At 40.9% G+C, this 20,421-nt stretch overlaps 1 protein-coding gene across 6 annotated transcripts in view; it reads left to right on the top strand.

Annotated features, from left to right (window-relative positions):
- Positions 1–20,421, top strand: part of LOC138635908 (disco-interacting protein 2 homolog C) — a 136,709-nt gene that overhangs the window by 91,621 nt on the left and 24,667 nt on the right. For all 6 annotated transcript variants that reach the window (XM_069723630.1, XM_069723625.1, XM_069723629.1 and 3 more), the window contains 11 exons: positions 721–879; positions 2,053–2,172; positions 3,316–3,513; positions 10,382–10,473; positions 14,048–14,158; positions 16,150–16,273; positions 17,935–18,044; positions 18,700–18,802; positions 18,929–18,993; positions 19,780–19,873; positions 20,287–20,406. In XM_069723630.1, coding sequence (XP_069579731.1) covers positions 721–879; positions 2,053–2,172; positions 3,316–3,513; positions 10,382–10,473; positions 14,048–14,158; positions 16,150–16,273; positions 17,935–18,044; positions 18,700–18,802; positions 18,929–18,993; positions 19,780–19,873; positions 20,287–20,406 — 1,296 coding nt within the window. The remainder of the gene's footprint in view (positions 1–720; positions 880–2,052; positions 2,173–3,315; positions 3,514–10,381; positions 10,474–14,047; positions 14,159–16,149; positions 16,274–17,934; positions 18,045–18,699; positions 18,803–18,928; positions 18,994–19,779; positions 19,874–20,286; positions 20,407–20,421) is intronic.

Below are 20,421 nucleotides of genomic sequence, written 5' to 3'. Positions count from 1 at the left end.
TTCTGGTTCTGGTGGATTTTTTTTCCCGTGTGTATTTGTGTGTCAGATCTTCAAGGTCCAAACATCCTTTTCCTGAAAGTTTCACTCCAGGAAGTCGGAGGATTTTGTTCTTTAGTTCCTTTGTCAATTTTCTTTTTCTTGCTGCTTCTCGCTGTCTGTTTTTTTATCTCCGTGTTTCAGGTCTGTTTTAAGCAATAAATTTCAAACTTGAGTTAAAACATCGAACTCAGTTTCTACCGGTTTAGGAATCAGGGTTTTCTTTTTACTTATTTAACAGAATAAGATACCCTTTAAAAAAATGTAACCTTTCAGCTGACGTCTCCGCTGTTTACAACACTTTTAATTTAATGGATCCTCAGCTGCTTTCAGCATTTACACTTCAGCTCACACCTCAACTGCTTTCATCAGTTTCACGTCCCTTTAGCGATTTCCCAACTAAAACAACTCCACATCATATCCTTCGAAAAGTGCCACGACTTCAACGTCTTAAGTGTTAGCTGGTTTGTAATATTTTTTTTTTTACCTAGTTTTTAGTTTTTACAACTGACATTTTCAGCATAAACAAGTGTAAACTTTCTGATAATTCCCATTTTAACTGGTGTAAACACTCGTATGACCTCTGAGCGTTTGACCTGTCTGTTAACTACATAATTAACCGTTACGTCCCACAGCTCGGTGACATTTTTTTACCAGTGCTGTTTTTGTTTTCTCACGTCCCAGAGAACCACTCGGCGCCTCCGGATGTCACCAGCTACACCAACAACACCGCCAACGCCACCGCCGACGGGATCCAGGTGGAGAGGGCCCCCGGCGCCGGCACCGCGGCCCAGAGACAGACGCCCAAGTACGGCAACGCCGAGCTGATGGAGACCGGAGACGGTGAGTCGGAACCGGGACACAAGAAGAGTGAGAAACAATATGAGCTCGGTCTCCGTGTCCCGTCCAGGTCTGGAAACTTCATTTATTCCGTATTAAAACTGTGGAAAGTTTCTCTGAAAGGCCTTTAGACCAAATTTCGACTGGAGAATTTTCCACCTGTAGAACCTTTTAAAGTATAAATCAAAATGAGACGAGTTCATTTCAGGTTCATCCATCAAAACTGATCCACGGAAATTTTTGTGACATAAATACAAACATCAGACTGTTTTAAGCAGATTTCAATGCATTTAATTATAACAAATAAAAGTGTGTTTATTTCACTTGGGCTCCTCCCCTCCCGTTTCCCAGCATGCCTTCTTCCTTCGTAACTTTTGAGAATAAATCAAACAAATTAAATAAACGATTGGTAGAAATTAAAAAGCTTTAGTGCTGTTTTGGAAAATTTCAATGAGGACAAATAACAAAACTTTTTACGCTTTTTCAGGTTGAAATAATAATAATAATAATAATAAGTAGTCCCATCGCTACTCTGTGATTGGTTAATGAATTGGCCTCAGATGGACCAATCAGAGAAAAGCTGCGGCGCAAATCCGCTGAAGCTAACTGGTATGATAAAAGTGTTCCATTAATGACTTGAAAAATTCAGGATGTATCTTTAGAGCATCCGCTGCCTTCTAGCCGCAGCATTTTACAGACTAAATGTTGACTTTGCCGACACTCAGTAACGTCTTCGGCTCACCGTGAAGCCCGAACCGAGTCTGCCGGAGCATCTCCAGATCACACGGGTTGAAAAAAAATCAGCCTTAATGAAAGAGCAATTCGGAGGCCCACGCCTCATATCCCGTATGCCACTTTGGCTTCGAGTGTCGTGTACGGCGGCGGCTCCGTTGATTGCTCACTCGAGGGCGCTTTGATGTAGATTTGAAAGTTGGCGCTGGTTTTATATTTTTTTGTACGTGACAGATGAAACGGCGGGGAGGCACTCAGGATGTCTGAAAGCAGCGACTGATTCACACGTGCAGCACAAACAGAAAGTCAAGGCCGCGACTTGAAAATGTGTGTGTGTGTGTGTGTGTGTGTGTGTGTGTGTGTGTGTGTGTGTGTGTGTGTGTGTGTGTGTGTGTGTGTGTGTGTGTGTGTGTGTGTGTGTGTGTGTGTTTTTGTGCTCCACAGGTGTTCCAGTCAGCAGCAGAGTTTCAGCCAAAATACAGCAGCTCGTCAACACGTTGAAGAGACCCAAACGGCCGCCGTTGAGGGAGTTTTTTGTCGACGACTTCGAGGAGCTTCTGGAGGGTAACGTCTTTACGCTTTATCCAGAAAAAAAAAAAAAAAAAAGAGGAAAAGAGGTGGCGACCAGAACATCACTACAAACAACTGATTGTTGCGATACATTTTTTTTTAATGTTATTTGTTATCAGAAGTTGATTTTGGGCGACGAGAGGAAAGCGAGCAAAGCCGTGCTGATTATGAATGATGAGTTATGTTTCGTTAAAAAAGCGAGTTTTGTTTGGAAAGACAACTTTATGCTGTAATACTTTCAGCAGAGCTTCCGTTCACGACATTTTTTGCGGCAAAATCGCAGTAATTTTGCTAAATTGTGAGCAGAGGAAATGCTGGCTGTTGCACAGATTAGTAGAATACTTATAATATAACTGCAGGTTGTAAGCTCCGCCTCTTCCAAACAAAAAACTCACCCTGCACATTAATGACAATTTCTCAAAACCAATTTTTTTTGGGGGGGGTCATTTTTGGTAGATTTCCTCACGCTGATAATTTCACAAAGTCATTTTTCTTTTCACTTATTTTCTAATAAATTATTTGTTGATATGGAAAAGGGGCGTGGCTTCATTCTGCCTTTCTTCTCATGTCAAGGTGGTAAAAAATATTGCCGCTGAAAAAGAATCCGCGCAGACAAATCGCCATCGCCAAAAAACCCAATCCCTGAAAGCCTGCTGTGACAAAGCCTAACAGAGTCGAACTGATGAATATTTCCTTCTGTTTTCAGTATCAAACGCTGCAGAGCCAGAAGTTAATTCATAATTTAAGCCTGAATAGCAAATGTCGGAAAGGCACAGTTTGGTTCAGGGTGTCGTTAAAATTCATTGCCACGTTATTAAAAGCTCTTTCCTGTGAATATTCTGTGATACAGCCGAGATACCACGGGGGTGAAACTTGTATTATTCTCTGTGCACACAGTGTTCAAAGACAGTCAAAGGACAATATGATTATTTGGCCAAAAAAATACTGTATTATCATTTTGATATTCTATAATAATATATAGAAATTGATTAAAAGGTTTATAGCAGCATTAACCAAACCTTTTGTATGAGGTTGTTGTTCTAAAACCGTGGTAGCCAAACGCCTCGCTGGCAATGTTTTCAAATCATAAAAATGTGTAAAAATATAATGTCCACCCCCCACCCCACCCCTCCGCAGTCCAGCAGCCAGACCCCAACCAGCCCAAGGCCGAGGGGGCCCAGATGGCGGCCATGCAGGGCGAGCAGCTGGGCGTGGTGACCAACTGGCCCCCGTCTCTAGAGGCGGCCCTGCAGAGGTGGGGCACCATCTCTCCGAAGGCCCCCTGTCTCACCACCATGGACACCAACGGCAAGCCGCTCTACGTGCTCACCTACGGTAAGCTACGTCTCCACACGGCGTCGAGGTCCTTACAGACCGGAGATGGATAAACATCACAAAATATTGAAGCGCGTTATATCCGGTTTTAAAAATGTATTTTTTTGCCAATTTTTTGAGGAAAGGTTCAATACTGTTGTAAACGCAAGCTCCGTCGTCTTTTTAAACTACGTGGAGATGTTTTAACGTGATGTACTGTAGCCCTGATGCTCTTTCTGTAAATCCCTCCGCATGTCAGCCTCAAGTAGCAACCGGATGAACATTTACGAACTCAGAAACTCAGAATGATGCAATACCTGAAACGCACCCTCTGATTGGTTGATGCTGTTACTCATGGTGCAAAAAACTCAAAAAAGTCGCATTATCAACGCTTTTTTTGCGAAATTACTCATGACAAAAACAAGTCGGAAATTATTTTACTGTACTTGCAAATAATTACTCGTACGAAAAAACGCCCCCTAGTGTTTAAAAGCCTTCACTGTGGAATGTATGTGATTGAAGAGAAAAAAAATTCAGCTGTAAAATCCATTGAAATATCTACTTTTTCACTTTTTACTCGCTAGCATTTAATTTCCACGTGAAATAAGTGAATAAATTGAATTTTGTAAGTACATTTTTAAATGTGAACTCCCGATCGTGATGCGTCCGGTGATGGAAAATGCTTGTATTTGAGTGGCAGCTTTTTAGCTCAGTCAACGTTTTTAAAATTATCGCTGGATATCACTTTCAGTACCTGGTTTTGGATTTTTGTTTTTTTTACTAAGAAAAGGAGCTTTTTTCCACCCAGCAGTCATACAAGAAATTTCATCAGACATTTGTTTTGTCAAAAGTCCTCCAGTCATTTTTGTTGCAGCTGAAGTTACACTAAACTTTATGTGCATTTACACAAACACTTGCATAACTTGACACCCCGCATGACCTCCCTGCACACAGAAATCAATCATCGTAGTCAATACACTGTCGTAACACACTGGTAAACACTAATACTTTGTACTGTATGAATTAAACAGTGTTTTCCTCTGAATTGCATCCTGTTTCTCAGCACATATGGTGGCTTTCCCAAGCTGATTAACTGAAGCACCAAACAATGTTTAACACCCGCTGTGTGAGCATAATTCCCCTAATGGCAGCCAGACAGAGCACTAAGCACATTACTAAAGTGTGAAAAAAGATGCTTCAAGGAGAGCTGCTCAGCTTCAGAGGGAAGGAAAGTTGTTGTTTTTTTTTTTTTATCCCAGAGGTCCAGCTTTTTCAGAAAGTGTTTTTAAATGAATTATTTCATGTGTTTTGAGTGACTTCCTGCCGTCTCGGCAGGTCATAAAAAGTAAACTTCTTAAAAGCTTCTCCCGCAGAGTTTCAGTCCTGACTTTATGATTTAGTCATTTGTATGTATTCGTAGGAAGTTTTTGAGAAAAAGTATGATGCAATTGTTTTGCTGTATGTGATTCTTTTCTGTTAAAATTGAGGGAGAAGTTGAGAAAAAATGAGATTTTTTTTTTTTTATAGTTTGACCTAAAATTGAAAGAGTCAAGAGTCAATCATGGGGCTCAGCTTTACAAAACACCGTCTGGGACTGTAATATTGAATACATAGGCTGTATCTGCTGTAAAAATAAGTTCTTTTTTTGAAGTAATATTAATTAATTACATAATGTATGCACCAAAAAAAAGTGCAGAATACAATTGGAAGAGTGTCTGAAACTTGTGTAATTTAACATACTAGATTGACAGAGAATTGCGACAATTGGTAAACTAATTCTACTGAACAGACTACATTTCCCAGAAACCTCGTCACTTCCGGGTTTAGCATTTTTTTCCCCCGGTCATCTCACGTGAGGTTTGTTTTGCTAAAATCAAGTTTCATTGTCTTACTCGGTGCCATAATGACCTTCAGCAGAGCTTTTGTTGAATGCGTCTATTGCGGAGAAAATTAGGGGATTTCTTTTTCCAAAATAGCAAGTTCCCACAAACTGGTCGAAATTTGGTCGAAATTGGTCTAATTCACATCAGTTATTGTGATCGTAAGATCGCGATATCTCAGAGGGACAAAATAACTATCAACAACAAGCAACAGAGGACAGTCGAGAACTGCTTAAAATAGACCTGAGGATCATTAAACGTAATTCTTAATGCAGTGAAGCTAAATTATAGTGAATCATAGCGAATGTGCTCGAATCCAAGTTTTAAATCCAAGTTTTAAATACGCAGATTCAAAGACACAAAATAGAACCAGACTTTATACATCTAGTTAACCTATACACAATTTGGACCGGGTTAGAAAAAAGATGAAAAAAAAACTGGATCTCTGAAGACCTCTTTAGCAAATTCTGACAAAGAACCTCTAAATCTATTATTCACTTTATTCAGAAAGTGAATAAAATAATGTGATAACTGGGGTTTTTTTTAAGGTCTGACTGAACTATAAGTTCCTACGTTGGAGGCAGCTGCTGCTCCGCTACACTAACATCATGTAAGGCAGAGGAATAAATCCACTTTAAGTACGCGACGGGGTTAACCAGTAATATTTGCCGATAAGCCGACGTGCACCAGCCGCCGCAACGGCGGCCGAGGAAACCGCTTCGGGTCCGAAGGGCGCGTGAAGAGATTTAGCCGCCGTGAACAGAATCTCTCTGGTCTTTATGAATTTAGAGTCGAGCCTCTCCGTTGTAACGGCACCCGAATGAATCGGTAGAAAGTGCTCGAATCCTTTTAACGAAGTCCCACAAAGACCGTTAACAGAGTAAAAGTCTGTGCTCCTTTTTTATATATATATATATATATATATATATATGTATATATGTATATATTAGCAGTCATTTTTAATCAAAAGTTGTGACGTATGCATGATTAAAAAAAAAATTAAAAAACGGGTAGAGTTGGAAGCTCCGTTATCTCAAATCAAATATTCTGGCTTTTTTTTTTCTCCCAAAGTTCCTTTTACAGTTTTCATCACCGAGTTGGAGCCAGCTGTTGTGAATTTTAGTTATCACTTTGTTACACGAGATAAAATCGAGTTTTGATTTGCTGCCTTTTGAAAACCTCGTATATCCAATTCTGAAGACTTTCAGCAAAAGGCAAATGTTAGACAAGAAAGGAAGAAAGGAAGTAGACTGGAAAAAAAGTGACACCATGAAGGAAGTGAAGATGGGAGAAAAGAAAGAGCAAAGGAAAGGAAAACTGAAAGATATGAGCAATAAGAGAGGAGAAAAATACATGAAAGATGAATGGATGATGGAATAAAAAAGAAAGGGAACCAAGATGAAAAGAATACAAAAGAAAAATGAAAGGATGGAAAAGAAAAGGCAAGCAGGAAACGAGGTGCCAAAAAACTAATTACAAACTGTTTATATCGATGAATAGTGGAAGTGTCAGTTTCATAAAATTATTTTTAGCTTGCAAATTCCCTCCGTGTGGGGATTTGATGTGAAATACAAAACATTCGCTGCAAAGTGATTATTGTATAATGCGCATTTGTTGCAACAGGCGTTAGAATAAATGCTGTAAGAAGAGGGATATTATTAGTGACCATATTTGGACGAGCTGGGGGAGGAGCCAGCGGTGGATCTGACTCTGGAACCTGACAGCACCACAGGCCTGTCAATCAAACAGACACGCCCCCAAAAACAGGTCTTCTTGAATCTTCTTTTCTAATGAATGAGGGATTATTTTCAGATGGACCTCCAGAAAACTAAGAAGAAGGAGTGACTTTAGCTAACAACACCGAGAGAACTGATGGACACATTTTATTCACTTTGGATTTGATGAGAGAAGTTGAATGGGAGTCTATGGAGCCGGAGGCTTTTTGGAGCCGACCTCTAGTGGCACTCAGTGGTATTGCAGCTGAAGACACTTCTGCATCGGAACCATTTTTCAGACCCATAAAACTACGTCCACTTTTATATATCGTGTCTTACAAATGTAAAATATTTTACATATATTTATGTAACGTATCTTAAGTAAGTTCCATGACATATGTAAAATTTAATAAAATTACTTATTTGAATCCAAACCATTAAACCATGATCTTTTCTATAAAAACGAATTACGTGGTTTTCGGTGCCTTAGCTACATGCATGTAATTTTCACGCCTAAGCGAGGCGAAGCGTGACACTGACACGCTATCCACTAGTGGACGAGATCTCGGGCTGCGTGACGGAAAAAGCAAAAAAAAAAGTTGGATTTGAAGTAACAGACAGTAAATTATTTATCTGCTTCCCACCCCTGTTGATGTTGCCGTGGTGTTAATGCACATTTGTTCCACACACACACACACACACACACACACACACACACACACACACACACACACACACACACACACACACACACACAAACAACCATCAGCCCGGAGGATTAACATGAAGAGGCAGAAACTTTATCGCGGGAGCATCGACGTCCAAGCGTGCAGTTTGTGTGTGTGTGTGTGTGTGTGTGTGTGTGTGTGTGTGTGTGTGTGTGTGTGTGTGTGTGTGTGTGTGTGTGTGTGTGTGTGTGTGTCTGAACACACTGATTTTGTGCGGAGCGAGCTCGCTGCTGATGATGAGGCGATACGAGCGCTCACCAGACTGTGAAATGTCTGCAGCCAGCGCTCAGGAGTCTGCCACCAGAGAGACAAAAAAACATGGTGAGATCTTGTGTGTGTGTGTGTGTGTGTGTGTGTGTGTGTGTGTGTGTGTGTGTGTGTGTGTGTGTGTGTGTGTGTGTGTGTGTGTGTGTGTGTGTGTGTGTGTGTGTGATGTGCAGTGCTGCATCTAAAATCTCAGCCTCTCCTTTATCTTCCATTCCTGTCGTGTCTTCCCCCTTTGATGTGGGCCAACAACGAAAAAGACAAACTTGTTTTTGTTTCCTCCTGTCGAGTCGTCCCCCCCCCCCCCCACACACACACACACACTCCCGGGAGAACAGAGAGAATTCATGATGTACAGAATCCCCCCCCCCCCCCGCCACCCTTAAACTCAACCCCTCAGCAGGCTGCACTGCAGATGACCCCCCTCAGAAACAGGCAGCAGAGGTCACTTCTCTTCATAATAATAATTAAACAAATAAAAAATAAAAAAGGTTTCAAACAAGCTTTGATGCTCTTGTAAACAGCACGGACGATGTTATTTACCAACTAATCACATTATCCGTTAGTGATGCTCAGGATTTCTGTGCAGCATGCGGACGGAACTTTTTTCATTTCTCTGTGATGTTTCTTCTTTTCATGTCTGTCTTTGATTATCTGTGTGTGCAGTTTGGAGTGTTTTTGTTTTTTCTGTAAATCCTCTTTAAAAACACCTGACATGATGCTGCTTTTCACGGTGTGTCTTTCGTCGGTAGATTATAGTAACGTCATCCCGGCTCACGATTATCAGTGCCGGTCTCATTAGTTCCTGCTCCTGCTGCTCCTCTTTATAGATATCAGGGAATGAAGATACTGAGGGTTTATATTTTCTATTATACATCCTAGTTTTTCCTTCCTTCTGTTGGAAGTTTCTTCCTGTTAAAAGAAAGTTTTTCCTTCCTTCTGTTGGAGGTTTTGTCCTGTTAAGAGAGTTTTTCCCTGATACCTCGTGGGAATCGTTGAATTGTTGGGTTTCTCTGTATGATGCTGTAAAGTGCTGCTTTAAGGACTTTAATGTGTTAAGGGCCATGAAATAATCTGTGTTGTGATTTGGTGCTATATAGATCAAATTTAATTGAAGTGTATCGGCAACCTGTAACCTTGATCCAGTTTGAACTTCTTCAAGTGGAGCTCGTCCAATCACATGGCAGCGTTGTATGACACGTTATACCGTTATAAAAGCATATTTTTGTTGATCTAGGCAGAGTTGACGGGTCGTTACAGTTTGTTTCAGTTATCATCGCTGAAGATAAGCGTTGCCAGCCGATTGGCCGTCTCCAACCAAACACCGTGATGAAGCATGTCAGCAGTTGCTAGGCAGATTTTAGGCAGCTTATACGCACTCTCCTGGCATCACTTACGAGGTTTACATTTAGAAAAATAAAGAGTTTATACCCTTCGAAGACACAAATGGCAGATTTGTGGTTTTCTAAACTGCAGTATATATACCTGTTGTTAGTTTGAAGTTCTCCTAACAGTCTATTTTCCTCCCGGCATCCCAAAGCGCTCCTTTTTTTTCTCTCTCTCTCTTCTTCAATTCATTAGTTCTGGAAAAAAAATAAGAAAGTAATTTAGCAGTGGAAAAACAACAAGGAATTCATGCTGGATTGCTCATGCATAATATCTGCGTCTGCCAGTCTGAATTAAGGGAAAAAAAGGGAAGGAAATTGATTCTATTGTTGCTGTGAGTTACGGCATTAATGAGCAGAGCTGGCAGCGAAAATGAAACTGATCAGAGAGATTTGATAATATTTAATGACTTTATAGGAACGGGGAGATATTTAAAGCAGCAGTTATTTAGAGAAACACCTTCTGGAACCTGGATATATATTTTTAAAACTGCCTCTTTTTCAAAGGATTTGAAGGGATGTTGCTTAAAGTTGTATGAGCACTGAAATAAAAAGGAAATAGTGTACATCAGTGTAGATATTTTGAAGTCAAGTATCTACTTATGTGCTGAGGTGCGTTTGGTTCGTTGTACGTTATGAAATCTGTGATCCACTCGCGAGGGGAAACATATGAAAGTTCAAAAGCTGAGTGACACGACATCGTTGTAACTTCTTGCACAGGAGGACTCATGATGTCATGTTTTCTTTCATGTTTTTTATAGGGTTACAAAAAATAAGTTGCCTGACAGTCGACCCCGTATTTGAGAAATACCATCTTAGACTCGTTATCGGTTCAAACCGGAGACCTCATGCTGGAACTGTTAACCTCGTCTGCCTGAGTTATCGGGTGCGATTAATCCTTTTGAATCTGCTTGCAGGTAAACTTTGGTCCAGAAGTGTGAAGGTGGCGTACAACCTGCTGCACAAACTGGGAACCAAACAAGAACCGCTGGTCAAGCCTGGAGACCGGGTGAGTGAGAAGAAATTAAATGAAATGTAATAATAAAAAATAAAAAAACTGAGACGGAGAAATTTAAAATGCTTAATGCCACCGAGGTTTGACGGCAAAAAAGTTTGAGTGACGTACCGACTTGAGTGTTGACCAAAAAAACCAACTAAATTAAGTGATAGATCTTTCCTGCTTGTGTCGTTTTTCTTCAAAAAGGATGTGATCACACAAATTACAATAGAATGTCTCCACAAGTTGTCTCGGTGTTCTTCGCTAAAGTCGCTCCTCTTTATTAGTTTTTCTGACGGTCCATCTGAAAATAATCCCGTCATTAAAAAACTGAAAATAAATTATAAAATGTGTTTTGGGGGGGCGTGTCTGTTTGATTGACAGGCCTGTGGTGCAGTCAGGTTACAGCTATCGGTGGGCGGGGCGTAGCATTGTCGGGTTCTCCAATCAGATCGAGTCAGATCCACCGCTGGCTCCTCCGCCCAGCTCGTCCAAATATGGTCACTTCCTGCTCCAAAACTAGCGAACTAGGAAAATGGCGACGGACAAAATCCGAACTCGAGGCTTCGTAACGGCCGTTCAACAAACCAACGGGTGACGTCATTGTTGGTTGCCGCTTGGGTGGATCTGACTCGATCTGACTGGGAACTTGAGGACACTAAGCCCCGCCCACCTATAGCGGAAATCTGACTGCACCACAGGCCTGTCAATCAAACAGACACGCCCTCAAACATACAGTTTTTTTAGGCCCAATATCTCATTAATGAGGGATTATTTTCAGATGGACCTCCAGAAAACTAAGAAGAAGGAGTGACTTTAGCTAACAACACCGAGATAACTGATGGACACATTTTATTCACTTTGGATTTGATGAGAGAAGTTGAATGGGAGTCTATGGAGCCGGAGGCTTTTTGGAGCCGACCTCTAGTGGCACTCGCTGGTATTGCGGTTTGTGACACTCCCACAGCTACGTCCACTTTTATACACAATCTGGCGCTCACTATGTTGCGCAACAGGAAAAGTCTTATTTTGGTTTCTATTATTAATTTGGGTATTTTGAGTTAGCTGAGTGTTTAACATGAGTCCGAAACAGCTGAACTCACAAACATCAGAACCTCATCCTGTGTTTTCTTTTGGTTTCCTTTGGTATTTAAAACTCACGCTGGGTTTTAAGAAAAAAAATTAAAATAAACGTGACATCACCTCTCTGCATTTTTTGATCCTTCTCAACCCGCCACACGGCCATTGACTCAATACCTAAAACATGAAGACGCGTACGGTCCTTCCTTCCTTCTCTTGTCGTTCCAATCATCACATCCCACTCGTGGGCCGCTCCACACGCCTCCACACACGGGACGGTCGCACCGGAGCGGAAACGGATTCGGTAATAGTCCCACATGTTCCTGCTGCCACGCGACGCCTCCGCCCTCTTTCATCTTTATTTTAAGCTCGATTTCCCGCTCGGCTGGAGACTTTTAAGTCGCGGAGCCGCGACGGTGTGCGTTTTAATTACGTTTTTTTTAGTTTTTTTTCTCTTCTTGCTCAATGTTCATGACAAACTGGTGTTTTTCTCCAGTTTATTTATTTATTTATTTTTCTGCAGCTTTATCAGCTGCACACAGACATATCACAGTGTTGTTGTGTTTAAAAAAAAAAAAAAAAAAAAAATATTTCAGCAGAGCAGCGGGTCTCGCATGACGATGAGACAAATTAGTTTTAATGAGAGTGTTTAGAAAGCCGAACAGATTTAATTACACCCAGAAACGATAAAGGAGATGTCGTGTTATGAAAATACATGTTTGTGATTCACAACGAGGAACGAGGCCGGCGGAGAATCAAATGAAGTCTGTCCATTTTGGGTCGAAGAAAACAGCTGTTCTGTTTGCGTTTCATCTTTTATTTATTTTTTTATAACAAAGCCGTGTGTTTTTATTGGTTTCAATTAAAACCGTAACGGGAGTCAGTCTAGAGTTATGAAATATAAAAACATCCCCCGGAGCTGCACATGATTGCTGACAACAAACATGAAATGTCATGTAAAATTAAAAAGCCTGAGGACGCTTTGATATACTCACTGTAGTTTATTAAGTATGAATATATTTATGCACACTCTGTGGTCACTTTATTAGGTACACCTGTAACAATTCAACACACCTCTTCTGCCATAAAATCTCCATTTATTATGTTTTTAATTTTCAGATTTTGTCAGAATTGTGCAGGAGATATTTATATTTAGGTATTTCTAATATTTTATTTCCTATTTTCTTACATGAAGCGGGCAGAATATTGGAAAATTGTAAATAATGTAGTCCGGTACACCATCATGAACTAATCTTAATATTGAAACATTAATAGCTGAATTAATACTTATGTGCAAGAGTCAAAAACTAAAAGGAAACACGAGAGAATATTGAATTGCACCAGGCTGCACAGGTGTACCTAATAAAGTGGCCTCTGTGTACTTCAGTTATTTTAGATATGAAAATTATGTTTTAAAATGAAAATTGGAATCTAAAAATAAAGTTTGCAATCTAAATGTTCTGTATTTTATCAATTTCAGTAACTAAGACAGGCTTCTGCATTCATCAGTTGTAATTTCTAACTAACTTGAAGTGCTACACGTGAATCGTAGTAAAAATATTAAATAATAATAATAATAATAACAATGATACAGACAATAAACTGTATTTATACAGTGACTTTCATACTTAAAATGCAGCTTAATGTGCTTTACAGAAGGAAGAAACAATAACATGAAGCAGTTCGTAAGATAAGATTGCAATAAAAACAAACTTGGGAGAAAAAATACAACTTTTATAAAAGTCAAACAAAGAAGTGTCGAAGAAAAATAATGTAGTAACAGAAAAATGAGTAATTCTGGGTTGTTTCTTCAAACTGTTCACAAAAGTTGCTCCTCCAGTGTTCAGAAAACTGCTTCACTCTATTTTTTTATAGTTAATTTTTTTTTTGCTGATGTACAGTTTATGTGCACATAGGTATATTAAAATAAATGTCGATTTAATTCCACACGTTGAATTATATAATTAACATTGTCATTATCGTTTTATTAATTAGGTTTGGTCTGAAACCGTTTGGTCCGAGAAGACTGAAGGGAACAAACTCGGAGAGAAAACGGGGTTCGAAGGGAAGGTGAAGCAGAAAATAAGAGAAAGTGGAAGAAGTCTAAAGATAAAGCGTCGGGTCAGACAGGGGGAGATGTTGACCAGATGCCCCCTCCCTCCCTCTCACCCCACCGAAATGATTTGTCTTTATTCCTTCTCTGATAAAAACCCGACTCGACTGCTCGTCTGAACCTTCTGTCTCTCTGGCGGCAGCTCCTATCAGTCATCATCGCTCAGCATCACAGAAACATGCTCGGAGCGCGTCGGCTCGTTCTGTCGTAAAAACAAAAACTAGAGAAAAAAAAGAAAAGATGCTGCTGTACGATGATTCAAAGTTTTGTATTTTGGGCTGCTGTTGGTTTCAAATCAGAGATATAATTAAATTCTGTTTGCATTAACCAATCAGGACTTTTTTTGTGGATTATTTCCATCTCTCTCTCTCTCTCTCTCTCTGTGTCCTGCAGGTGGCGCTGGTCTTCCCCAACAACGACCCCGCCGCCTTCATGACGGCTTTTTACGGCTGCCTGCTGGCGGAGGTCGTCCCCGTGCCGATCGAGGTCCCGCTGACCAGGAAGGTGAGAGTCCGCAACCATAACTTCATTTAGATGTAAATTACTGATTAAAAAAAAAACAACCAAAAAACATTTTATGTCCGTATAATTACAAATTTAAATGGAAGCTGTTAATAAGATGTAATTTCTAAGAGGTTAAATGTGTCAAAAAGTTCAGATGGTGACATAACGTGGAGGTTAAACTGCACATTCATTATGAGAGAGGTTTTTGGATTTAATCCAAAAGAAAAGGACAAAACGCGCGTCGATATACCGCAGTTCAGTGAAAGTAAAAGAACAGGATGCATCCAAATGGAAAAGCGTGAAAACTGTCCAATAAGAAGAAATTTAAGTGTTAAAAAAGTAGAATACTAAAGATGTTTAGCAGCCAAACTGGTCTGTAACACAGTTAGGCCGCGTAAAGGAGCAGAAAAATATAGATTCTGGGTTGATATGTTTAATAAAACATTTAATAGGAACGTTTTTGCGGGAGAAAAAGTGATTGGCTGTTGTAAGATCATGAAAATGTACTTCATAAACTTCGGACTTGTGTGTTAAACCAGCTTTATTTTTACATTACCGTCCAAGGATTCATGCTGCCTTTTTATGCTTTTTGAAGCCGCCCCCTGGTGGCGCCCGGTGGCATTGCAGCTTAAAGCTCTTCCACGACGAGGACGACGGTCTGTAGACGGACGTATAAATAAAACCGTGTCACCCAGCGTAGCTACTCGGACGGTGTTACCACGGCAACCCATGCAGATAGGCTGGCGCCGTCACACCAAATCTGATTCGTTCGCTTCCCAACGACAGCGATCTGTTCTGTCTGAACAAAAGACCGGTAAAGGAAAGACTTATCAGTCATTCTGTTGAGGAGAAATAATGACAATTACGAGCACATTTATAATTAAATTCTGCGAGAAACCGCGACGGAGGACTTTTTCAGTTTGTTTTTGTTTTGGGTTTTCAACTTTTTTTTTTGGTTCTTCCCCGTCAAACAGCATATTAGCGAGTTGAAAAGAGGACACGCAGCAGAGTCAGTGCAGCTAATTCACCTCCGGGGGAGATTTTATTAAAAAACATGAGTCATCCGAGGGCGCGCGGTGACGCAACACAGGACACCGAGCTTCGCCGAGGTGTAATCTGAGCCAAATGTCTCTGAAGAAACATCTTCTGCTGCTGGAGGTTTGTTTGAGTCATAGTTTATAACCGGCAGTAATCGCGCTCCAGGAGGAGTCGGGAGGAGTCGGGAGGAGGAGTCGGGAGGGCCGATATGTCTTCCAGCTTTATGAAAACCAAAAACTCTGTTAAATGTTTTTGAATAATTCATTTAAGAAAAGCTACAAAACACAATAAATAGCAAAAACACACATGCATAACTGAATAACATATAGATAAGTGCAGGAATAAACAAATTAATTCAGGCAAAACAAAAGGGAGTTTTTATAAATATTTTAGTGCATAAAAAAACAAAAGTAGAATTTTTTTTTTAAGTTTGTGGATGAATGATAATAATAATGATGTGATTGGATCTTCTTTTTTTTTCATTTTCACTGCAGGAATCACATAAAATCTTGTTGTGATCTGATTCAGACTGATGAGTGTTTAATCGGGTTTTTCACACTTTCTTTTTTATGTCTACGTGCTTTTACCGTTTTGTACGACAAAGATTTATTTTTATTTTTTTTGCTTTTCGACAACAAAGCTCTCCTTCAGGATCAAAACGACTCGATCGGTCGTCTTGCGATAAAACATCTTCCTCCCTTATGTATTGCGTGCACGTGTAACCATGGAAACCCTTTGTAATCGGGTCCATTTCCAGACATTTCCATTCCTGCGTGATTGCGTTCGTGTGGTTTTCTCGTTCATTTTCAGAGGAGTTTCGCGTAATAGAAATTGCCAACTTCCCTCTTAACTGCTGCATGTACAGAACAGAGAACCAGGGAGCCGCGTATTCATCGATTAAACATCCAATCCAGCTGACTCATCTCGTCTGATCTGTGTGCGTCTCTCTGCAGGACGCCGGCAGTCAGCAGATCGGGTTTCTGCTGGGCAGCTGTGGAGTGACGGTGGCTCTGACCAGCGACGCCTGCCATAAAGGATTACCCAAGAGTCCCACCGGGGAGATCCCACAGTTCAAAGGTCAGACACACACACACACACACACACAGAGCATCTTTCATTACATGTGTGTTCGTAGCAGCGTGGACTGAACACAAAATCTACTCCGTGGGATTTTTCAGCATGTTTAACAGGAAAGATAAATGGATGAACTTCATGTTACGTCTTATTGAGAAATAACAGCATAATTCATTAGAAAAGAAGATTCGAAAAGACCTGTTTTTGGGGGCGTGTCTGTTTGATTGACAGGCCTGCGGTGCAGTCAGGTTACAGCTGTCGGTGGGCGGGACGTAGTATCGTCAGGTTTCCAGTCAGATCCAGATCCACCGCTGGAAAAAAATGTATTGACTTAATTTTTTGGAGCCATCCTACTAGTGGCGCTCGGTGGTATTGCATCCGCATCGGCTTTATTTTTCAGACCTGGAAGCTACGTCCACTTTTATGTTCAGTCTGTGACTCCAACCTTAATCTGAAATCTTAAACCTTCAAACCCGATCTGACAACGTCCTCACAGAGACACACAGAAACGGGTCCTCACAAAGATCGCTAAACACGACACACACACACACGCAGTTCAGAGTTCGGAGTTTGCTGCTCTTGTTTTTCGCGGCCCCTTTTTATATATTATTTTTTTTCAACGTCGGACGAAGGGACAGCCTGATGGCAGCTGACAGCTGGGTTTGAGCAGCAGATGATAGAGAGACGTAGACAGAGAGAGAGAGAGAGAGAGAGAGAGAGAGACGGACAGAGAGAGAGAGAGAGAGAGACAGAGAGAGAGAGAGAGAGAGAGAGAGAGAGAGAGAGAGAGAGAGAGAGAGAGAGAGAGGAAGGAGACGAGCGATGGATGGAAGAAACATTAGCAGCGAACAGAAAGAGAAAATCTCCCCGTGATTAATAACCACTGTTTGCTTTGCAGTAATGGATGTATAAATAGTAACATGATGCCGGCAGATGTATCGCTCCCGACTCAACATGGATTCAGCAGTGTGTGTGTGTGTGTGTGTGTGTGTGTGTGTGTGTGTGTGTGTGTGTGTGTGTGTGTGTGTGTGTGTGTGTGTGTGTGTGTGTGTGTGTGTGTGTGTCTCATTAAAGTGGAGTGCTCCTCGTATTGATCAGCAGGCTTTAAGCTCATCTCGTCCTCATGGCTCATTGTCTCTTCCGTCTCGCTCCCCCGGCAGCATCAATTCAGACATTAACAGCCTCTTCAATGATACAAGGGTTTTACATCAACTCGTTTTCAGCCATGCAAACCCTCCTAATAATAATAATAATAATAGTAAATGATCATTATAGCAGGACAGCAGAGTTACAAATATAACATTTATTTGTGAGTGCTATTCATTTTCGATTCAGTCGCTTCTGGGAAAATCAGACACCCTTAATCAAACCTCCAAACCACAGACTGGATAAGAAAATGTAGACGTAGACGTGAAGCCAATGTTGAAGAGCCTTTAGGTGTAATACCACTAACGGTCACTAGGCTGGCTCCAATAAAAAAAAATAACAAATCTGTCTCCAATCGTTGGATAAATTCCCTCCTTGTGTTCTGGTGAAAATAATCCCGTCATTATTTAGACATGAGTCCTTAAAGAGAGCGATGTTTGTCTTACCCATAATCCCCTAACACATAAAAACACCGGAGGCATTAGTGGACGTTTGTTTTGTGTCCCTGCGCGTGCCAGGCTGGCCCAAGGTGCTGTGGTTCGTCGCCGAGTCCAAACACCTCTCCAAACCGCCCCGAGACTGGTTCCCACACATCAAGGACGCCAACCAGGACACCGCGTACATCGAGGTGAAGCACACTGAAAACACAGAAACTCTCCCGGCCACCGAAAACATTTTCTACCCGGGTATTTTTTATTTTTTTATTTTGGTTCTCATGAAATCAATGGTGCCGCGTGTCTTTTGTAGCGGAATCACGTGCCGGTCAATGTGATCTGATTGATTTGAATTTACCTAACGGCTCTTTAATCGCCCCCGACAGCGAGGTGAAATGTCTCCTTGATTGTTTCCGCGGATTGAAAACGTCTGAAAGGAAAATGATGAAAGAAGAGAGACGATTGAAAAATGACCTTCTGCAGGGGTTTTTATTTATTTATTTATTTTAAGCCCAGACAGTCGAGACGGATGAAATTACCGCGGGCACTCTTTATTTTTCGAACTTGTCGCTCAGAAAAAACAAAGAAGCTATTTTTCAGGAACATTTCAATGAAAAGATAATGTTTCGGGGTGATTCATAACTTAATGTCTGTTTTTCAACAACAACAAAAAGTTGCCAGGCTTCTTCAGCCTGAAGACGTCATGGATTGCCTTCGACTCCACTCAGACATCATTTCAGTTTCAGACAAAAATATCAATTAATCTGTATTTTCAAACCCTCGAAGATGTCTCAAGATGACTTTTTGTTTTGTATATATATAATATTCCACTTGTCTCCTTCCGTCCAGTACAAGACGTGTAAAGACGGCAGCGTCCTCGGAGTGACGGTGATGAGGATAGCCACGCTCACTCACTGCCAGGCGCTCACACAGTCCTGCTCGTACACAGAAGGTAACACGCGCATTTACACTCAGTTTCAAGTTTTCATTTAACATTTACAAAGCTGACAAAAGTGAAAAAAAAACCCAAAACTGATGTGTTTCAGTTGATCTCCGTTTCTGTTTGTCGTCCAATCAGCTGAGACCATCGTGAATGTATTAGACTTCAAGAAGGATGTGGGACTGTGGCACGCCATCCTGACGGTAAGACAAACACACATTTAACTCAGTCCAAATATTAAATGAAAGCACAGCACGGCAAAATCTCAAAGTTCTTCTTTTTTATTGTTGACTTCTGAGCAGGAAATAGAGAATATAGAGTTAAATATTAAAATAAGCAGCGGTGGAAGAAGTAGTCTGTTTCTCAAGTAAACCTCAAGTAAAACCAGGTAAAAGAACAATCTGGAAAATGTACTGAAAGTAAAAGTACAAAAAAATGTCATTAACCGGCTGATTATATTTAATTAGATGAATTGATTGATTGTCCAAATTGATGATTTTACAGTGCTTGTTTTATCCAACCGACTTTAAATTTGTTAAAAATATATATATATAATTAAACACACTTGAGATGCTGGAAGTATTTGTTATTTTTGAATGAAAAAAGATTTAATCCAAACTCTTTGTTGGGTTCTTAGTAAAGTAAGTCGTATAGCAAAGTGGTTCGTCCCCAAAAATGCCGGAAGGAAATAACTCAGCTCGGGTACGATATTGAATGAGGCCCTAAAATGGAGTCCAGGTGCTGAAACTGAACCAGGTCTTTATATCCTGACCAAACTCCATCTGTAGTTGGTCCGGATGTGGCTGAATTTTCCAGTTTTATACACCGAACCCGGCAACCATCACCGGGCCGGAGCCAGAACACTATAATAAAAAAAAAACACCAACTGTCTACTTTATGTTTCCTGCCTCTTAAACCCGTTTTTAAAACTCCCGTTTTTCCCTGAATCATCCTGCTCTTTCTGTCTCTGTGAATTGATTTTCCCTCAGAGCGTGATGAACATGATGCATGTCATCAGTATTCCCTACGCCCTCATGAAGGTCAACCCCCTGTCCTGGATCCAAAAAGTCTGCCAGTACAAAGGTAACCGAAGCGGCCTCCGATCCGTTGTCTGGATGAAATAGCTCATTTCGGCCGTCGGCTCATCGGACCGTCGTCTTGATTTTTCCTGCAGCTCCGTGTTTTTTTTTTTTACTTTGTGACCGAGCTTCACACAATTCAAAAGGGCGGTTTTACAACATCAATTGAAAGTTTGACTATTATTTTAATAGCGTCAAATTTAATTCCGCGGGCTCCATTATTATTATTTTTTTTTTACCTCCGCTTTTATTAAATTTCATGACATTGTACAGACAAATGGGAAGTAGCTGAACAGAAATCAAAAGAGTGTACGCTCACTTTTGATTTGTTTGACCCGGAGTCAGCTCGGCTAATCGTTTACAGGAAAATGTAACGTACGTAAAATCCCGTGCGATTGTTTTTGTTTTACTTCGTAGCTAAGGTGGCCTGCGTGAAGTCGCGGGACATGCACTGGGCTCTGGTGGCCCACCGGGAGCAGCGCGACGTCAACCTGAGCTCCCTGCGCATGCTGGTGGTCGCCGACGGCTCCAACCCCTGTAAGAAAACGCCAA

Source organism: Brachyistius frenatus, unplaced genomic scaffold, assembly GCF_029030835.1.
Source record: "Brachyistius frenatus isolate BFR_SWC_R1_liver_20210118 unplaced genomic scaffold, ASM2903083v1 Contig_339, whole genome shotgun sequence".
In the NCBI taxonomy this organism is placed as follows: Eukaryota; Metazoa; Chordata; class Actinopteri; family Embiotocidae; genus Brachyistius; species Brachyistius frenatus.
The sequence above is the reverse complement of the archived record's forward strand: the minus strand, read 5'-3'. Positions and strand labels throughout refer to the sequence as shown.